Raw genomic sequence first — 20,327 nt, forward strand, 5'->3', positions numbered from 1 at the left:
AACTTGGATCAACTTTACTCTCTCATCTTAGTCCGGCCTTCAGCTGCGAGTCCCATTTTCCCTGCCTTTGGTCTCAGTCTCCGGGCTTCATAGAACGAGCAGAAAGAAAAAGAAATGGTGGAAAAGCAACACTTGCAGAGGTTTGAAGTGAAGATTCAAACCGTTTAACCCTTTAATGGTCAACTCAACCCTTTAGTAGAGCAGATTGACATCTACCTCATCCTACAGAAGAATCCTGTGTCCATAAGCAAGAAAAAAAAAGAAATTATGAATAAGCAATAAAAAAAATAATCCCGGGCAGTCAGTCTCATGTTTTGCAGATTAGTTTATATGTAGTAGAGGTGGGCGATACCGGGAATTTTGGTATTAATCCGATACCAAGTAAATACAGGCCCATTATCGCCGATATCGATACCGATACTTTTTCATATTTAAGCTTCATAGATCCAAAGGATCCAAAAGACCTAGGATAGAATCTCACCAAACATTGTACGTGACAACAAAATACTTTATTATCACAATCAACATTTTTGTTTAAAAAATATCACTGAACACAACTTAAAACAAAACCTCCTGAGGTAGAGGGCTGACAAACCACAATACAAGGGTGCACTGCTCCGTGTTTTGTGACACAGAGCAGTGCTGCTCTTACAGACAGAGAGTAGACTTTGATGAATCTGCGTGCACAGCAGTCAGTGTGTGCGGGAGAGAAAAAAAGCTTGAGTATCGATCTTTTTACACGAGTATCGTTCAATATCAACACCAGCATTGGTATCGATATTATGGATATTAGGATCGATCCGCCCACCTCCACTATGTAGTCCAGATACAGATGGAAGACAAACAATCAATGTCACTGCTGTTCGAATCAATTTTCCCTCTGAATCACTCATGTTCATGTAAAGTTAAATAAAGACCGATAAGTTCTATTTGTGTAACTCAGTGCTAAGTTCCTGTTTTTGCCCGATAGTTTTACTAGGTCAGTGGGAACTTTCCTATAACTATACAAGATCTAAGCTTTCAATGGTTTCCTGGACTCAGCCGTAGAAATGTTCACTCGTCACAGTGGTGACATTCATGCTTCTAGGTGCTTGACCCTTGAGGTCAGGAGACACTTGGGAATAGTGGAGTCATGAGGTCCCTGGACAGAAGTGTTTGACAGTGTTGATATTGTTGCAGGAAAACATAAAGTCCAGGGCCCGTATCCATGAAGCCTATGGCTAAAAATAGCTCCTAGTGACATTATTTTAAGAAAAATCTTAGAATTTCTCAAATTCTTAGACATTTCTTAGAATGTTTCCTTGTAAGATGAAAGTTGTCCGCAAAAACACTGACACTGCCTTGGTTAGGTACAGACACTGCCTTGGTCAGGGAAAGCTTTTGGCTTGGCTTAGGATCAAATCACAGATCTGGCAACTTGGTTCTGATGGATTGTTTATTGCTGTGACGCTACTCGGAACTTCACACAGTTGTATACGCTTCTTTTATTTCTGTTTAGCACTCTTCTGGTTATTATTATTAATTGTATCTACTCTGAAGGTTATTTAACAACAGTCCTGTTGTGAATCGCTAGCAGTTAGAATTCGCTAGCAGTTAGCTTTCGCTAGCTAGGTCGACTCCTCCCCTCCCTCCGTCGTTACTTTTTTATAGCTGTTTCTTTTTTACCCGTTTAATACTTCTGTTCGTTTTTCAGTGGAACTGCTGTGAATTTTAAGTAATTATTTTACTCCTGTGTAAAATCTTACGAGCAGCTGGCATTTTCACTAGCGGTTAGATTGCGTTAGCTATTTCGGACCCCCGCCATCATTTTTTCATTTAATTTTTTTTAACACTTCTGTTAGTTAATTAACTGTTTAGTGTATTTTATAGCTGCTGCTTTTTTACCTGTGTAATACTTCTATTAGTTTTTCAGTGTAACTGCTGTGAATTTGAATTCATTTATTTGTGTCTGTGTGAGCCTTAGGAGTGGTTAGCTTAACCATTATTGGTTAGCTCGTTTTTGCTTGGCTACATTCTTGAATTTCTTAGTGCACAAAGTACACTACAAATCCTACTTTACACCCTCCATGAACCCTAGTGATGTTGGAAGATAGGGTGGCTCTCTTAGATAGCCGTGTCCATACGTTAGAGCAGCTTCTTAGCTCAGTGGAGTTAGATGTTATGGGCACTCCAGATGAGGTTAGTGTTGGGCCCATTAGCATCATCTTAGAAACGCCGGCTGTGGAGGACGGCTTTCGGACTGTGGCTAGGCAGAGGAAGCCCCGTAGGGCTTGGTGCCCAGTTGTGGCACCTTGATCACACTCGCCAGTGTGAACTGTGAATCGGTTCTCCTCCTTGGATTTGCCTGATGTGAATTCTCTGAGCCCGGACTTTAGTGATAGGGGATTCTATCACCCGCAAAGTCAAGTTACAGACACCGGCTGACGTTAAATGTATTCCTGTGGCCAGAGCTCCCGACATTGCATCTCATCTTAGGGTGCTGAAGCTGCAGAAGAGAAGACAGACGAAGGAACATGACATGAGATATAGTCACATAGTTATTCACGTTGGCACCAATGATATCAGGATGAAGCACTCAGAGGTCACAAAAGACTTGTGACCTTGCGAGAAAGATGTGTCGGCATCGATTAATAGTCACTGGTCCCCTCCCCTCCCGGGGTACTGATGAGGCGTTTAGCAGGCTGACATCATTAAATAGGTGGCTGGCGTATTTTTGTAGACAGCAAGGCTTTAGCTTTATTGATAACTGGCCTTCGTTCTGGGGCCGCCGTGGCTTGCTGATGCTGGACGGCCTCCACCCTACTGGGGAAGGCACCGCCATCTTGTCTGCGAACATAGATAGAGCTCTACAGGGAGGGTAACATTAGGAATCTACAGCAGGCCACAGAGCAGGTGATTAGAGACCCTGCAAGGCTTATGACAAATGCGGATGTGGATAGCTTAGCGGGGAATTTAGTGCAGAAAATCCACCATGGTGATAGTGCAGTTTATTTGCCAGGGAGGGAATTTCAACAAGTTGAGACTGTGGCCTGCTTCTGTAGTCGTGTCCATAAAAATCATAGAGGGATATGGTTTGTAAACTTAATACCAATTACTGTATTGGATGATGTTGAAATTGAGGATGGCCCAGTGGTTGGCAAAGATTTCATGTCTGCTACCTACAATGAGCGTGGAATGTCTCAAAACTAAACCTACTTCTAGGCATCTTATATATGCTACTCTGGAACCACCCCTAAGCCCAAAACAGTTCAACTGTCTACCCCACTGAGGTCCTTAGACTGGGTCTCATTAACATAAGATCACTGTCCTCAAAATCATTGTTGATCAATGATCTAATTATTGATCATCACTTAGATATGATTGGGCTATGTGAAACCTGGCTTAAACCTACAGCTGTCCTCCCCTTAAATGAGGCCTGCCCACCAGCATATACATTTAGTCACGTCCCTCGTGATGCGAAGCAAGGCAGGGGTGTTGCTCTTATTCATAAATCTAGGTTTAGCTTATTAGCTGTTGGGGGTTACAAATATAACTCGTTTGAGCATCTGATTCTCTGCTCTGCTCAGGATATTACACATTGCCAAGGTCAGAAGAATAAAAATCAGTCATATTACTTTGTCACTGTATGTAGGCCTCCTGGCCCATATTCTGAATTCTTAGATGAATTTGGTGCATCCATCTCTAACTTAAGATAAGTTTCTGATCATTGGTGACTTTAACATTCATATAAATAAGCCTTCTGATCCCCTCTGCAAATCATTTATGGAAATTGTGGATGCATTAGGATTTCAGCAATGCATTCGGGATTCAACACACATTAGTGGAAATATCCTGGATCTGGTTCTCGCACGTGGTATTACTGTCACGAATATTGACATCATGCCTCTTATATCAGTGGTGTCTGATCATTCACTTATTAAGTTTACAGTTTCGCTGCCATGTTTAGTGGAACAACAACCTTATATATAATTACGGCGATGCATCAACTCCTCAACTAAGACTGAACTCGAAGCTAGACTGCCTGATGTCTTAGCTTCACTTTTGACAAATACCCAGTCAGTAGACAGACTTGTGGATAGTTTAAACTCAGTGCTCAAAACTACACTCGACATGAGTGCACCACCTGTGTTAAATCTGCGCTCCCCCAAATCACAGTCACCTTGGTTCAATGATTATCTGCGTGACCTCAAGCATAAAGCAAGAGGTCTAGAACGGAAATGGCGTCATTCAAAATTAGAAGAATTTCACCTTGCGTGGCGTGATGCTATCTTAGACTATAAGCATGCATTATTGGCTACAAAGCGGACCTACTACTCTGATTTGATCAACAAAAACAAGTATAACTCAAAGTTCTGGATGACACGGTGGCAACACTTATGCATGGACAACCACCTGTAGTTTGCTCTCCTTTTACAGCACAAGATTTCCTGGATTACTTTGGGAAGAAAATAGAAGACATCAGGTTAAACATATCCCAGCATGCCTTAACCCAGCCACTACACCCTGCTATTGACGTGGGCACCACTACTGAGGTATTACCTAGATTTACAGAATTTGATAGTATCTCACTAGGTATGCTGACAAAACTCGTAATGTCAACAAAAAGCACAACCTGTTTATTTGATCCTATACCAACAAAACTGTTTAAGGACCTGTGGCCCACTCTTGGGCCGACTGTGCTGGAAATGATTAATCTTTTTTTAACTTCTGGATCTGTTCCTAAAGGTTTCAAATCCGCAGTGATTAAACCATTACTTAAGAAACCTAATCTTGACCCTAGTGTATTGAAAAACTATTGGCCGATATCAAATCTATCATTTTTCTCTAAAATTCTGGAAAAAGTGGTGTCATGGCAGCTCGTAGACTATCTTACTGAGAATAATCTCGTTGAGCCACTGCAGTCTGCTTTTAGAAAATATCATTCCACAGAGATGGCTCTGACTAAAGTGGTGAATGATCTTCTGCTTACAATGGATTCGGACACCACTAGGGTTCTGTTGCTGTTAGATCTCAGTGCTGCATTTGATACAGTGGATCATCATATTCTACTTGATAGGCTGGAAAATCATTTTGCGATTACTGGAAGTGTCCTTGCATGGCTGACGTCATACTTGACCAGTCGTTCTCACTGTGTTTTGTACAGTAACACTACCTCCAACCTTAGTGACATGAAATTTGGGGTTCCACAGGGGTCTGTCTTAGGCCCCCTGCTTTTCTCCCTTTATATAGCACCTCTTGGGCACATATTACGGCGTTTTGGGATTACCTTTCACTGCTAGATGATACTCAGTTATACATGCCGATAACTGCTGGTAATCTCGTTCACATAAAATCCTTAGAAGATTGCCTTGCAGCAGTGAGAAGTTGGATGTCTAGAAACTTCCTACTTTTAAACTCTGATAAGACTGAAATGATGGTTCTTGGTCCATTGAGACATCGGCATCAATTTGACCAGTTAACGCTCGTGTGTCATACATCACACTGACAAAGTGAGGAATCTTGGGGTAATTTTTGAGCCTTCATTGTCCTTTGGCCTCCACATTAGAAATATAACTACGACTGCTTTCTTCCACCTGCGAAATACTATAGTGAAGATTCGTCCCATCCTGTCTATGGCTGATGCTGAGACCCTGATCCATGCATTTATCTCTTCTAGATTGGACTACTGGAATGTTATATTATAATATATACATACATATATATATATATATATATATATATATATATATATATATATATATATATATATAATATATAATATAATATAATATAATAATATAATATTTTCTGGTTTACCACAGTCTAGTATTAGGGGTCTCCAATTGGTTCAAAATGCTGCAGCCAGACTTTTGACACGAAGCAGAAAGTACAACCACATTACACCCATTTTGGCATCCCTTCACTGGCTTCCTGTCCCAGTGAGATCAGATTTTAAGGTTCTGCTATACGGAACTGCTATAAGGTTCTGTTAACCTATAAAATTATTCATGGACTGGCACCTCCCTACCTAGCTGACCTAATTAAACCTTGCGTACTGGCCCGGGCTTTAAGTTCTCAGGGCGCAGGACTACTTGGTGTAACTAAGGTGAATAAGAAGTCTGCGGGTCACAGAGCTTTCTCTTATCGTGCCCCTGTTCTGTGGAATGATCTCCCCGCATCAATAAAACAGTCAGATTCTGTGGAGATTTTCAAGTCCAGACTTAAGACGCACTTATTTTCCCTTTCATATGGCTAGCATACTGGTACAGTTTTGTTTTATGCTTTTTACTCTTTTAATTCATTTATTAGTAATTGGAGCGAGCTGCGGCCTCAACTTTACCTAAATTCTGGGTCTTTTAGGGAAGTTTAGGGCTAGTGGCCGGTGATCACCTTAGTATTTCTCTGTTTTTCTTGTTGCTTAATGCTGGCAAATTATACAGTATTTTTTGTCTTTCTGATGGCTGATTCTGTTTTTTCTCTCTGTTTAAGGTGCAGCTCCATCCAGAGATGGGACTTGTATTGATGTTGGCGACCCTCCTGTCCTATGCGCCAATAGCATTTCTTGTATATTCGTCCGTGAATTGTTCTGTGAATTGTTCTGTAATTTATGTTTGTAGCATGGCCCAAGCAGAGGGTCACCCCTTTGAGTCTGGTCTGCTTGAGATTTCTTCCTCAGAGGGAATTTTTCCTTACCCCCACTCTGGGGGTTGGTAAGGTTAGACTTTACCTGTGTGAAGCACTTTGAAGCAACTCTGTTGTGATTTGGCGTTATATAAATGAAAATAAATTAAAATTGAAATTGAAATTGAAAGCACCTTAGGCCTTAAGAGAGCCCAAACTGGTAAAAGGAGGGAGGAGGACTTTTAAGAATCCTAAGAGTGTCTTAAGCAGACAAGCTGGTGGAAAAGACACAGAGGAAGGAGAGCTATTCTCCGTATGTAGGACGACAGTGAGTCAGTAACACACTACCAGCTTGATCTACGTAATTATTTTATGTTACTTTACTCGCTTCATGTATTTAGAAATTGTTGAGGTTCTTGTTATCACATACACACAATATTTTCATTATTTTTATTATCAGTATTATTGATATTTTATTTTGTTATTCTATTTTGTCATTTGATTTTAAATGGACAACAACAGAAATAAGTGCTTTCACTTTCTTGTGTCATGCATGTAATTTTAATGTATTTACAATTATACTATGTACTTACATTGAACTTGTTAATAAAGTCACGCAGCCATGCACACTTTTAATATGCAGATAATCAGCATGTGAATAAGATATGTTCAAACATCTGCAAGCTGTATAACAATTCATTTTGTTGTGAACTGTGTGGAATGAAAGACAGGAGAGACCGTTTGTCTTTCTGGCACTCTGCCACTAGGAGGTGCTCTTATTTCTCAGAAAAAACAACACAGGGACGGCATTAAAAAGGATACACTTTTCACTTACGGTGACAACATGGTGACACTTAACTCACTAAACCAACTGAACTACAAAAACACAATAACTCAACAACACTACCAATATTTTTAAACTAACATGAACCACAATAGCAACATTTAAAACCCCAAAACACAGAACTCCCATAATGCACTGCAGCACAAGAATTTACAGGTTTAACGACCGGCCCGGCAGTCACTCCAATTTAATTTTGCTGAGTATCATCATCATGACATTAAATTATTTTCATGATTATACATTTCTTATTGCAGTTAAATGATTGGTTGAATTTACTGTTCATTCATATGTAGGAGTGCAGAGTGAATTAATTTTTTTTTAAATTTCCCCTTCCCTTTCCATGACAAGCAATCACAGCTCTTACAGGACCACGTCATATGAGGTCTGTTAGAAAAGTATCCGACCTTTTTATTTTTTCAAAAACCATATGGATTTGAATCACGTGTAATTGCATCAGCCAAGCTTGAACCTTCGTGCGCATGCGTAAGTTTTTTCACGCCTGTCGGTTGCGTCATTCACCTGTGAGCAGGCTTGGAGTGAGGTGTGGTCCACCCCTCTCGTCTATTTTTTATTGCGAATAAATGTCTGAACGATTTTTCAATCGAATCGAAAACGATCAATTTTTTTCCAGAAACTGTGAGAGACCTCCAGGTGGACACCCTTCGGAACATTAATATGGCTTTCAGGGACGATTTTATGGGGATTACACAGATTAAGGAGTGATCCAGACGGTTTAAAGACCGCCCACAACTGCTGAGAGCGCGGCGCGCTCCCAGCCCCCATCGACAGGCTGACACCCCGCTGGAACAACCAGATCATTTCCAACGTGAAGGCTTTGTTGATGCGGGACCTCGTCTGACTTTCACAAAAAGGCTGATGATGTGGACATCAGCACTTTTTCGGTACATTCCACCGTTACAGGAGGTTTTTTCATGGAAAGAAAAGCGGAGGGACGCGCCACAGAGCCGTTCATTACGCGGGACAAAACCACCTCGGTGTTGGTCTCACAGGACGGCTTAAAGGTGGATATCAGATGGATTCCGGTTGCTTTTCAGTCGTGTGATTATCTGATTGTGATTGTGCATGAGCTGGACCTGCCCCAACATGTCCTGGAAGGCTTCATCACGGTGTTGCTTTGCGCCATGCAGCTCCACCGCGACGCGCGGAATTCCTCCGCACATCTGTCTCAATGTGCCGAAAAAATGCTGATGTCCACTCTTTTCACAATTCCTGTGCTAGTCAGACGACATACCGGATCAAGACAGCATCCAGTTTAGAAATGAACGGCACATTCCACTGTTACAGGAGTTTTTGTCATGGAAAGAGGAGTGGCTGCATGGCGCAAAGCAACGCCGTGATGAAGCCTTCCAGGACATGTTGGGGCAGGTCCAGCTCATGCACAATCACAATCAGATAAGCAGTTGTGGGCGGTCTTTAAACCGTCTAGATCACTCCTTAATCTGTGTAATCCCCATAAAATCGTCCCTGAAAGCCATATTAACTTTCCGAACGGTGTCCACCTGGAGGTCTCTCATAGTTTCTGGAAAAAAATTGATGCAGCAAAGCTCCAAATCGTTCAGACATTTATTCGCAATAAAAAATAGATGAGAGGGGTGCACCACACCTCACTCAAAGCCTGCTCACAGGCGAAAGACGCAACCGACAGGCGTGAAAAAACTCACACATGCACACGAAGGTTCAAACTTGGCTGATGCAATCACACATGATTCAAATTCGTATGGTTTTTGAAAAAATAAAAAGGTCGGATACTTTTCTAACAGACCTCGTACCTAGCAATGGTACTTTGCAAACTTTGCCCCCTCACTAAGATAGGAGTTTCTGTCTCCTTCTTGCTCAGACTCGCTCTCAGACATCTCCTGGCTCACTCTTATGGCGTGTTCACACCGCACGACATGCAATGCCACAAATTTGCGTCTCTCGCCTGGCAATGGACATGCCACCATCGCCCAGTGTGTCACTCTGCTTTCGCTGCAAAAATTCACCCCCATGCATCATCAAATAGGAGGAGCTTCTATTCCGCTTGCCCTCATGTCAACATGGCGGACCTTGATCACACGGAGCGAGTTGCTCTGCTCTGTTTGTTGTGGAAAGCTGAAAAACGTCACCAGCAGCACCGTCCCTGGGTTCACAACATCCTCATGAGACGTTCCCAATTCAGGGAGTTTCATTATTTGCTGCAGGAACTGCTTCTGGATGACGGCCGCTTTCAGTGGTACTTCCGCCTCTCCAGGACCCAGTTTGAGGACCTCCTGTACCGTTTGCACGTGCACATGTGAACAATTAAAAAAAAGAAAAAAAAACTGGCTGCAGCTGTAGCTGCTGCTGCGGTGCTGCTGCTCGCTCTCCCCCCAAACTCTGTCATAATTGTGTTATAAACCAGTCACCATTTGTTTTATTATACATCTGTGTAGTTAATAAAATCATCTTCATGGACGATTCATTCACTCACGCATGTGAAAAAAAGACTGGCTGCTGTCTCTGCTGCTGCCGCTGCTGCAGTGTTTCTGCTCGCTCTCCCCTCCAACTCTGTCATAATTGTGTTATAAAGCAGTCACCATTTGTCTTATTATACATCTGTGTAGTTAATAAATAAAATAATCTTCACGGATGATTCATTTGCTCGCGCACGTGAAAAGGAAAATTGGCTGCTGCTGCTGCTATGGTGCTGCTGCTCGCTCTCCCCTCAAACTCTGTCATAATTGTGAAATAAAGGACAAAAGGGATATAGGTCCTGCTCACAGGCTGGCTGCCAGAGACAGGACATGTCCACATCAAGTATAAACTCCAGACATCTCCACGTCACTAAATATCCAGTCCCTAATTGGTCATCGTGATGCAACAAGACGAAAAAGTTCAGATTTTTCAACCTGGGGAGGAGGGCGATGCAACGTGATATTGCGCCACAAATGCACCAATCGCTCAAAATCGCTTCATTCACGTCGCATTGTGTGGCTTGGATTTTTGTGGTGCCACAATGCGTCCTTCCATAGGGATTACTCATGTGTCGTCCGGCGTGAACGCGGCATCAGGCTAAGATTCCATACCAGGAAATTTTAGGCTAAGTTAGGAGGTCTTTGAGAGGACTTTGAGAAGCTTTGTGCATATGGCCCAAGTCTTTAGGGTCCTGGGGCTGTCTGTCTTACTGCATGGTTGTCAGACTTGGACTTGGTAACCAGTGACCTAAGGTGAAGATTAGATGTCGTTGGTACGAGGACTCTTTGGCGGATCCTTGGGTACCACTGGAATGACTTTGTGTCAAACGAGCGGTGACTTTGGAAGATTCAGGTTCAGTGTATCAGCTACAATGTGAGTGAACATACCAGGAAATATTTTGATATTAAGATATTCTTAAACCATTTGGGAAATATCATCCCTCCAGCGTATCCTGGGTCTTCCCCGGGAGCCTCCCACTTGTTAGACATTCCTGGAAAAAAACTCCTTAGGGACACCACCAGGGGGCAGCCAAATTACCAAAACACTTCAACTGGCTCCTTTCGAAGTGAAGAAGTAGCAGCTTTACTCTGAGTCCCTCTCAGATAATCAAGTTTCTCACCATGTCCAGGACTGTAAGTCCAGATACCTAATGAAGGGATCTCATCTCCACCGCTTGTATCCTCAATTTTATTCTTTTGGTCATTACACAAAGTTCATGACCATAGGTGAGGATAGGAGAGTAAATCTCACAGTCTCACCTTCAGGCTCAGCTTCATCTTCACCATGACGATCCAGTACAACGTCCATCAAACATCAGACACCGCCCCAATCCAGCTATCCATCTCAAGCTCCAACTTGAATATTTTTATTTCTTAATATTTCTTGTTCCTTTACTACTTTCTGTACCGTGAATGAAATGTTCCCAGGACATGTTCTGTTTTCATGTCCTGTCCTGGCCATCCTGTTTTTTTTTTAGAATGTGATGACAATGTCGTGGTTTTCATTGTTTTTCATTGGGCCATTAAATTGACCAGCATTCGGGGAGCTACTAATTGCCGGAATTATAGGCAGAATGGAACTGAATGACTGGTAATCAGTGGAATGGGATGTTTTTGCTTATATTACCCCCAAAACAAGTATTGATGAGATGATCAGGTCTCACCATTAAAATAATCAAGTTATTTACCCACTATATAAAGCTATATGTCGGCATTAGAAGCCCCAAACTCTTGACAAAACAGTGATGGAATGGCAAAGCGGGAGTTTGTGTGGTGCCATCTAGTGTTAGTGATGGTAAATTTTCCAATATGGCGATTTGCTATTCTGGCGATTAGTGCTAAATGGGACAGAAGTTTGTGCTTTGAACATTGGGGGGGCATTATCTTGTGATTGGTTATCAATATCTTGAAAGTAGGGGGCATAGTAAGGTGTTGTTCTGTCAGTCATTCTGTCAATTGTATTATCATTCCGGATTCTGCCAACCGTTTTGGTTCTGCCGATTAGTAGCCACTGCCAACTGAGTATCATCTGAGTATCTCATTGCCGGGCTGAGTGTCCTGGTTTTTGGTAATCAAAATATGGTCACCCTAAGTTGATCATCACCTGATTTTGGCATTCTAAAATAGTTCAACATATTAAAATTACACCAATTAAGATCTGTTTCTCAGGGTTTTAGAGACACTAACCCAAGCCAAAGCTACATTCATATTGTAAAAGTTAGCAGTTAGCGATAGCCTTAGCTGAATGTTTTGCCATTATTGCTATTATTTGCCGTTATCATAGTTAGCGGCTATCAAAGCTAGTTGTGCTCACCGCTGCCAACCAATCATCTAACCAGTATGATAAAAACAAGCAAGCAACAACAAGACATAAATAAATAATCACAGTGCTTCCTTCTGTGCAGTAGTGCTTGTAAAAGTAGTTGAATCATACATTTGAATGAATGAATGAATGAATGCATGCAGGTGATTTTTGAGGGTGAACTCACACTAAGAACTGCTGGCAGCCAGATTCAAATTTGTCATACATTATTTTGCTTTACACTTAAAATCTAAGTTGATAAAATGTCTTTTTCTTAATCGGTGCCACTTTAATGAACAAAACTGCACGAGACATTTGTTGGTTGGCGGTAATAGAAGTCAGCGTGTTCTCTAAATACTATATTTACTGAGCACACAGGCTGCAGATGTTCCCCTTATCGTTCTGTTAATGACACCAAGTTGTTAAAAATCTGGAAAAAATACTGGAAAAATTAATTTCCTCTTATTTTCAATGTCCACCGTGGGCATGGCTGAGAATGACAAATGCAGCAGAAAAACAGCTGCAAATTCTGAATATTTTTATCATGTCTCATCTTAAGTGGAACTGAAATTCTCATGAGTACAATATCCTAAATGTCAATTGAATAAATGATTAAAATGCAAAACAGTCATCCAGAGTAACATGCCTTAAAACATCTTTGCTTTGTGCATAGTATAAAAAAAACAACAACAAAAAAACCACCAGCAGTATATATCTGGGCTTCACGAGACAAAGAAAAGATATTAGTTTACTATATAATTACACTATTTCTTTCTTTTTTTTTGGTTTATTCAATCTGTGCGCCCCCGCCCACCTTTATTTTAACCACTGGATAATTCACGTATTGATTTTGAAAGGATTATTAAATGCAGCTTTGGTTCCATACACACCTAAATGGTCAGAGAATGGGAATAAGAGCGTCAGTGAGTCTGCACTCGCTCTGCTTCTGTCAAAGCAGTATCGACGGACGGCACTATAACGTAATTCACATCAAAGCCGCCAACACGAGACCTGACTGAGAACTAAAGCCCGCTCCGCTGGAAAATAAACTCTGTTGTATTGCGGCTCACTTGTATGCTGTCTTGTTCCTGAGATGTAATTCTCTAAAGATGACATTTTTACCTTGAACCTTCTAATCAGCATTTCACAAGGTGAGAAAAAAAAAAATCTAATTTTGCCCATTGAAATTATGGTTTACTCTGTCTAGACCTGCATTCTAGCTGCATTTTCTCACTATATCCTTGCTGTGCTCCAAGGGGATGCCAGCTGAATGTTGAAGAAGCTTAGGATGACAGCAATAGCAGGCTGTGGAGGAGGAGGAAGAGGAGGAGGGTGAGATCAGAATGAAAACCGACAGGCAGGCAATGGGGAATGACAGCTGCAATGGTGTGATTTTTACCATAAGGGTTATGGTGTTCCTCGCATATGTTGTTGGGTGGATTGTTAGCCGGATTTCCCCAAAACAAACATTTTTTTTTTAAGTGAAGATTGGTGAAGAATTTGGCATCTAATAGGAAGCACTGTATTTTGGAGCATATCCAAATAAAATATAAATATATAATATATATTGATCAAAATGTAAGATGGTAGTTTAAACTTATCTGGAAAAAAGAGGGTTGTCTTATATTCAGGACCATATTCACACTCTTAAAGTTCATATACGACGTCTGTTAGAAAAGTATCCGACCTTTTTACTTTGTGCCATGCGGCTCCACCGTGACGCGCGGAATTCCTCCGCACGTCTGTCTCAATGTGCCGAAAAAGTGCTGATGTCCACGTCTTCCGCAATTCCTGTGCTAGTCAGACGACGTCCCGGATAAAACACAGCGTCCAGTTTGGAAATTAACGGCACATTCCACTGTTACAGGAGTTTTTGTCATAGAAAGAGGAGCGGAGGAATTCCGCACGTCGCGGTGGAGCCGCATGGCGCAAAGCAATGCCGTGATGAAGCCTCACAGGACATGTTCTGGCATGTCCAGGCTCATCTACAATTTCTCGGTTAGTCACATGACTGAAAACCCACCGACAGCCGTCTGAAAGCCATCTGAAAGCCGTCCTGTGAGACCAACACGGAGGTGGTTTTGTGCCACGCAATGAACGGCTCCGTGGCGCATTCGTCCGCTTTTCTTTCCATGAAAAAAACTCCTGTAAGAGTGGAATGTGCCAAAAAAGTACTGATGTCCACGTCTCCTGCCATTTTTGTGTAAGTCAGATGACGTCCCGGATCAACAAAGCCTTCACATTGGAAATGATCTGGTTGTTTCAGCGGGGTTTGAGCCTGTCGATCAGCGCTCGGAGCGCGGCTCGCTCGCAGCAGCTGTGGGCGGTCTTTAAACCAACTGGAGCACTCCTTAATCTGTGTAATCCCCATAAAATTGTCCCTGAAAGCCATTTGAATTTTCCGAATGGTTACCACCTGGAGGTCTCTCACAGTTTCTGGAAAAAATTGATGCAGCAAAGCTCCAAATCCTTCAGATATTTATTCGCAATAAAAATCCGATGAGAGGGGTGGACCACACCTCACACAAAGCCTGCTCACAGGCGAATGACGCAACCGACAGACGTGAAAAAACTCACGCATGCGCACGAAAGTTCAAGCTTGGCTGATGCAATCATTCAAATCCATATGGTTTTTGAAAAAAATAAAAAGGTCGGATACTTTTCTAAGAGACCTCGTACATCTGCAACGGTAAGTGGTGCAAAACACCCGTGAAACACTCACAAATTAGTTCCTCTTGTTCCCTCTGACTATTTTATTTCAACAATAGACCCATCAGAAGAGATTTTTACCATATGTACACCCTTTGCCAAGAATCAGCACAACTGCTTTTTTGAAGAACGTTAGTTAAACCGCAACCATAAAATAAATTAATTTCATGACCCCAACATATTGTAAACAGAAACAAAAAGATTTTCTCAGCTCTTCTGCATCCGACCAGTGATGATCTCATCGGTGTGTGCTGGTCTACCATATCTCACGGCATTTTGGAATTGAGCATCACAAAATATACATGAATCTATTGGTTCGTGATATTGTCATGAAAAGTGCCACATTTTTGTAATGGGAGCATGAATTCATTCGAATACATTCCATGACGGGAGCATGAAATGAAAAGTTATGCAGGGGGGTCTGGGGGAGTTATGGTTAGGGGAAGGGGTAGGGTTAAGTTATGGTTATGGTTAGAGTTAGGGGGAGGGTTAGTAATAGTAAAATAAAAAAACACAGAAAAGAAACTTGTGAGACTGGGTTGGTCCTCGTACTATTAAGTTGAAATGTGCTCCTATTTTGAAAGAGTCTAGTACAAGAAAACAGGAAGTGCTAGCTTTGTGTAGGCTCACATGTCCTCATTGGCAGACAATCTGGGTGTTCCTTCGTTTTAGTGAGAGGCTGATGGGAAAATTCCACCTCGAGTGGGAAATGGGTGTTTTATCTTTGATGAGGAGAAAACTGAACAGTATCAAATGCATTATTTAAGTGCAGTTGCCTGGTTTTAAACAGGTAGGAACTGTTTAAGCTGCTGTCAAAGCCAAGGATTCCTGCTTTAATATGACGCTGTGCAAAACATTTCAGTGAAGTAAATTATTACAGAGCCCTGGAAGTGTCATTGCAAAATGTTTTGCATGTGGAGAGAACGTGCGCACGTTTTGTTATATTGTGCGCACGTTTTGTTATAGTGGGCCTCATGTATCAATGTTGCGCACTTGTGGCGTAAATTTACGGCGTAAACTTGAAATACACCAAAGTCGCCGTAACATGTATCAAGCAGTGCGCACCTGCCCATTTCTGGCGTACGCCTGACGTGATCTTGATAAATGCGGAGGGTGGAAACGATCGTAATTATAATAAACACGCCCATAAATATTCAGACTCTGCTTCAGACACACCCTCATTTTACGACATGGAAGCCGGAAAGACGGCAATGAAAAAGAACTGCAATCACGACGCGTGCCAATAGAGCATCAAAAGCGGCCGTCGTATCAGTTGTTTTGTAGTATATAATCAAAAAAGTGTTACAGTGGTCCCTCATTAATCGCTGGAGTTCCGTTCTAAAAAATAGCCCGTAATACGCGAAACCGCGACGTAGTCAGCGTTATTTTTTACAATTATTATAGATGTTTCAAAGCTGTAAAACCCCTCAGTACACAGTTTATACACTTTCTCAATCAGGCATGAACATTTTCTCACTTTTCTCTCGTGTGTAAACACTCTCAAAGTTCAAACCTTAGTAGGAAAATAATATCAAACTGTTTTCAGGCCCAAACATTTGTTTGAGAAATAAAAATAGAAAGTTTTCCTATAAATAATTATGATGGCATTTAGAACTAACAAATTTAATTTTAACGATCAACGAACGAGGTCGGACATATAAGAAATTATTAATAGTGACTGACCAGTATGTCACAGATCGCGTCTCTGCGTCCTGGCGCTGCGCTTTTTTCCACTCACATCTCGCTGCAGCAGGTGTGTGTTTCCGTGTGACAAACACAGTTATGAGTAGTTGTTGGCGCTCTTTTCTCTTCTGGGCAACAAGATTCTTATAAACAGATACGCAGAACCCTGTAAAAAAAAAAGGCAGGCTAAATTGGACTAAATACTCCGCGAGACTCCGAGGCCATGAAAGGTGAACCGCGTTATAGCGAGGGACCACTGTATTCTCTTTTCACATGTCAATAATTCTTGACATGTGGATATTTGCTCGCTCAATTAATAAGACACGCCTAATCTGTCAGATTTCTTTATTTTTTAAATGTATTTCTGTATTTATTTTATTGTGACAACCGAATGGAGACGACAAAACCTGGTTGCAGCACGGGCGAATTAAGGGAATGACGAAACTACAGTTGTTATTATCAATTTCATAGTCTAAAACGATCACACCACATGAAGTTAAGCTCAGCGCTGCTCTGGCTCCAGGCTCGAAGTCTGGAGAAAAAGGCGAGCAGCACTGTCTTTGCAGTCAGCGCTGTGACCACAGATCGTGCTCCATAACAATCCCACAAAGGTGGGATTTGTATTGATTATTATGTAGTATAATCAGGAAAGTGTTATTTATGTAACATATGCATTGATTTGTATAATGGCACTGTTTATCATGTTGATCATCTTCATTTTTATGTGGATTCCAGCGCTGGTTCATTTTGGTGTATAATTTACACCACCTCTCGACCTGGTGTATATTTTCAGCGCAGCGTACGCCAACGACCACATTGATAAATGCCAAGTAGCGCAGCCGTTTTGGCGTACACCTCATATACGCTCAAATATCACCGTACGCAACGTTGATACATGAGGCCCATTGTGTGCACATTTTATTATATTGTGTGCACGTTTTGTTATATTGTGCGCACATTTTGTTATATTGTGCTCACGTTTTGTTATATTGTGCACACATTTTGTTATATTGTGCACACATTTTGTTATATTGTGCACACGTTTTGTTATTGTGCACACATTTTGTTATATTGTGCACACATTTTGTTATATTGTGCACACGTTTTGTTATATTGTGCACACATTTTGTTATTTGTGCACACATTTTGTTATATTGTGCACACATTTTGTTATATTGTGCACACGTTTTGTTATATTGTGTACACATTTTGTTATATTGTGCACACATTTTGTTATATTGTGGACACATTTTGTTATATTGTGCACACGTTTTGTTATATTGTGCACACGTTTTGTTATATTGTGCGCTTGTTTTATTACATTGTGTGCACAAACGTGCATTCAATATTGTCATGACACATAAATATTGGCTATTAGCCAACAAACCAGCAGACAGTGATACAGTTCCCCTTTAGAAATGGATCTGGTCAGAGTGTATCATCATGGTTTGGGTGCACAGGGACATACAGAGAACTCCAGGTGCCCAGCATGACATCATCTGGAGTTTAAGCACATTAAAAAGGATGCTGAGGGCGAAGCTTCTCCCTGTCGTGAGGATGACAATTTAGGTCATATTATGAATTTCATTTTGAACGAAAGGAAAACGTGCACACGTTTTATTAATTCGAGGGCTCGATTAAAAGAAAACGTGCAAATGTTTTATTAATTTGAGAGCTCGATTAAAGGAAAACGTGCGCATGAATGATCACAGCCAAAAAAACGTGCACACATTTTATTAATTTGAGAGCACATTTTATTAATTCGTGGGCTCAATTAAAGAAAAACGTGCGCGCATTTGTGATTTGTGATATTTTTTATTTGTGATGAAATCAGATTTTTTTGATTGAAATCGGCGGTCTGACAGATGTAATATTTAGAGGTGATTGAGCATCCGCCCACCCCCTCTTTAGGCAGAATTTTGCACACATCACCCAGGGTGCTCTGACAAGTGAATATGGCATCTTAATAAAGAGGGCAGCAGAATCACACCACGTTGTATGCTTTTTACTTCTGCCCCTTTCTCCCCCTTTGACCAGACTCCACAACAGGCACTGGCGGTTCAGACTTATTAAAGAACGACCTCTAGTTTGTTTGGTTATGTACAAACTGTTAAAATCTCCACAGTCACTTCCTTCATCATTTGACAAAAACATCTCAGGGTCTTTTGAGCATTTATCAATCCAAAAATTCTATGGAATACATCATTATGCTATTGTTTGCAGAATGTTCTACCTGTGGAGAATAGGCAGACTGAGACGGCATTACATCATGATAAGACAAGCCAAGGTAGGTGTGTTTGCACTGTTTATTGCAGTACTACTTTATATAATCTCGCTTGTTTCATTTTTCTGATAGTGTGCTTTTATAAGCATTATTGCCAAATAAAAGCATTTTCTTTAAAAACTATTTGATCTTGTGAAAGTATTCTTCCAAAAAAGAGGTCTTGGAAAAGGGCTATAAGTAATCTTATAATCAGGGTCATCTTATATTAAGAACAATGTGGTATATCAAAGGGCTGGCACACCACTCGGCAAAAGTTGGGGAAAGTGTTTTTTTTCTCCCAGCCACTTCCGTTGGGCTCAGGATGCCACGGTGAAGGCATAGAATGATTCTGCTGTGTACAGTGTGAAAATTAAAGCTTGAACTGAGCTGAATCTGGAATAGACTGAAGTACAACATGTTGAAAGCTGTCACAAGTTTAAGTCAACTTTCTAGAGTTGTGCTGATCTGTGCCGTGGAGCATGTTGACCTTTTGATGGACACAGACGAGGTACGTCTATGGAAAACCTGCCTCTAAACTTGACAAGGTGCTTCTTTAAGTTTTAGACATTGGCATTAAAACCCTGCAGTGGTGTTTGACACCTGGCAATGATTAATACCAGGCTGGTTTCTTGTATACAAGAATTTTGGAGGCAATCCGGATCCAGATTGGCGGACGTCAGTATTTGTGTGACAGTTGGCCAGACGTTTATTTGTAACAGTTGGTAGTTAATATATTTGTGGGACACAATGCACTAAAGTGTCTAGAATAGTCAACATGTCTTACTTGAGATGATGTATGCCGTCTGGCGTTGCCGGGACATTGTATCGTCTCATGTACTCGTGCATTTCAGGGAAGCTCTTCTTGACGTAGTCCTCGGCGCTGCTTTCTCTCACAGTTGCAAACCTGAACCCCTGAGAGGGATGGTGCAACTGCAGGAAAGAAGAAAGAAATCCAGATGTTACCCGCAGAAAGGCTTCAAACAGGATTGATTTATATTAACATTTACACTCTGAGTCCGATGGTGTAAATGCTGGTATTTTTCCAGTTCTGAGACTTTTAGAGGTATTTGGATGCACTGACTCATTATTTCTGTACTTTTGCAGTTCAGTGAGGTGACAGGAAGGATTAATTAGCTAAACTGTTAGAAAGGTTGTTTCATTAAAGAGAATATATTTGATTACTAAAGTTTTAAAAGGCTGTGCTCATCACAAAAGTGGCTGTTCTGAAGCAACATACCTGACCTTCATGTGCTGTTTATACTTAACGTATGAGCTAAATGTGTGTTTGAAGAAAAACGGAATTGCAAAATGTTTATTGCCATGAACTCTGACGGATACACAGAAAGATGCCATATGACGGAGTTTTAGGGCCACATTGAATTTCTTAAAGTCTAAAGTCGTAATATTACGAGAAAAAAGTCATAATATTACGAGAATAAAGTCGTACTTTTATGAGAAAGAAGTTGTAATATT

General features: G+C 41.2%; 1 protein-coding gene across 1 annotated transcript in view; it reads right to left on the minus strand.

The window, feature by feature from the left end:
• The window catches only part of grin3a (glutamate receptor, ionotropic, N-methyl-D-aspartate 3A), a 171,667-nt gene that overhangs the window by 42,184 nt on the left and 109,156 nt on the right, over positions 1 to 20,327 (minus strand). Inside the window, exon 5 of the mRNA XM_034192200.1 lies at positions 19,639 to 19,784. Within this exon, the coding sequence (XP_034048091.1) occupies positions 19,639 to 19,784 (146 nt within the window). The remainder of the gene's footprint in view (positions 1 to 19,638; positions 19,785 to 20,327) is intronic.

Source organism: Thalassophryne amazonica, chromosome 17, assembly GCF_902500255.1.
Source record: "Thalassophryne amazonica chromosome 17, fThaAma1.1, whole genome shotgun sequence".
In the NCBI taxonomy this organism is placed as follows: Eukaryota; Metazoa; Chordata; class Actinopteri; order Batrachoidiformes; family Batrachoididae; genus Thalassophryne; species Thalassophryne amazonica.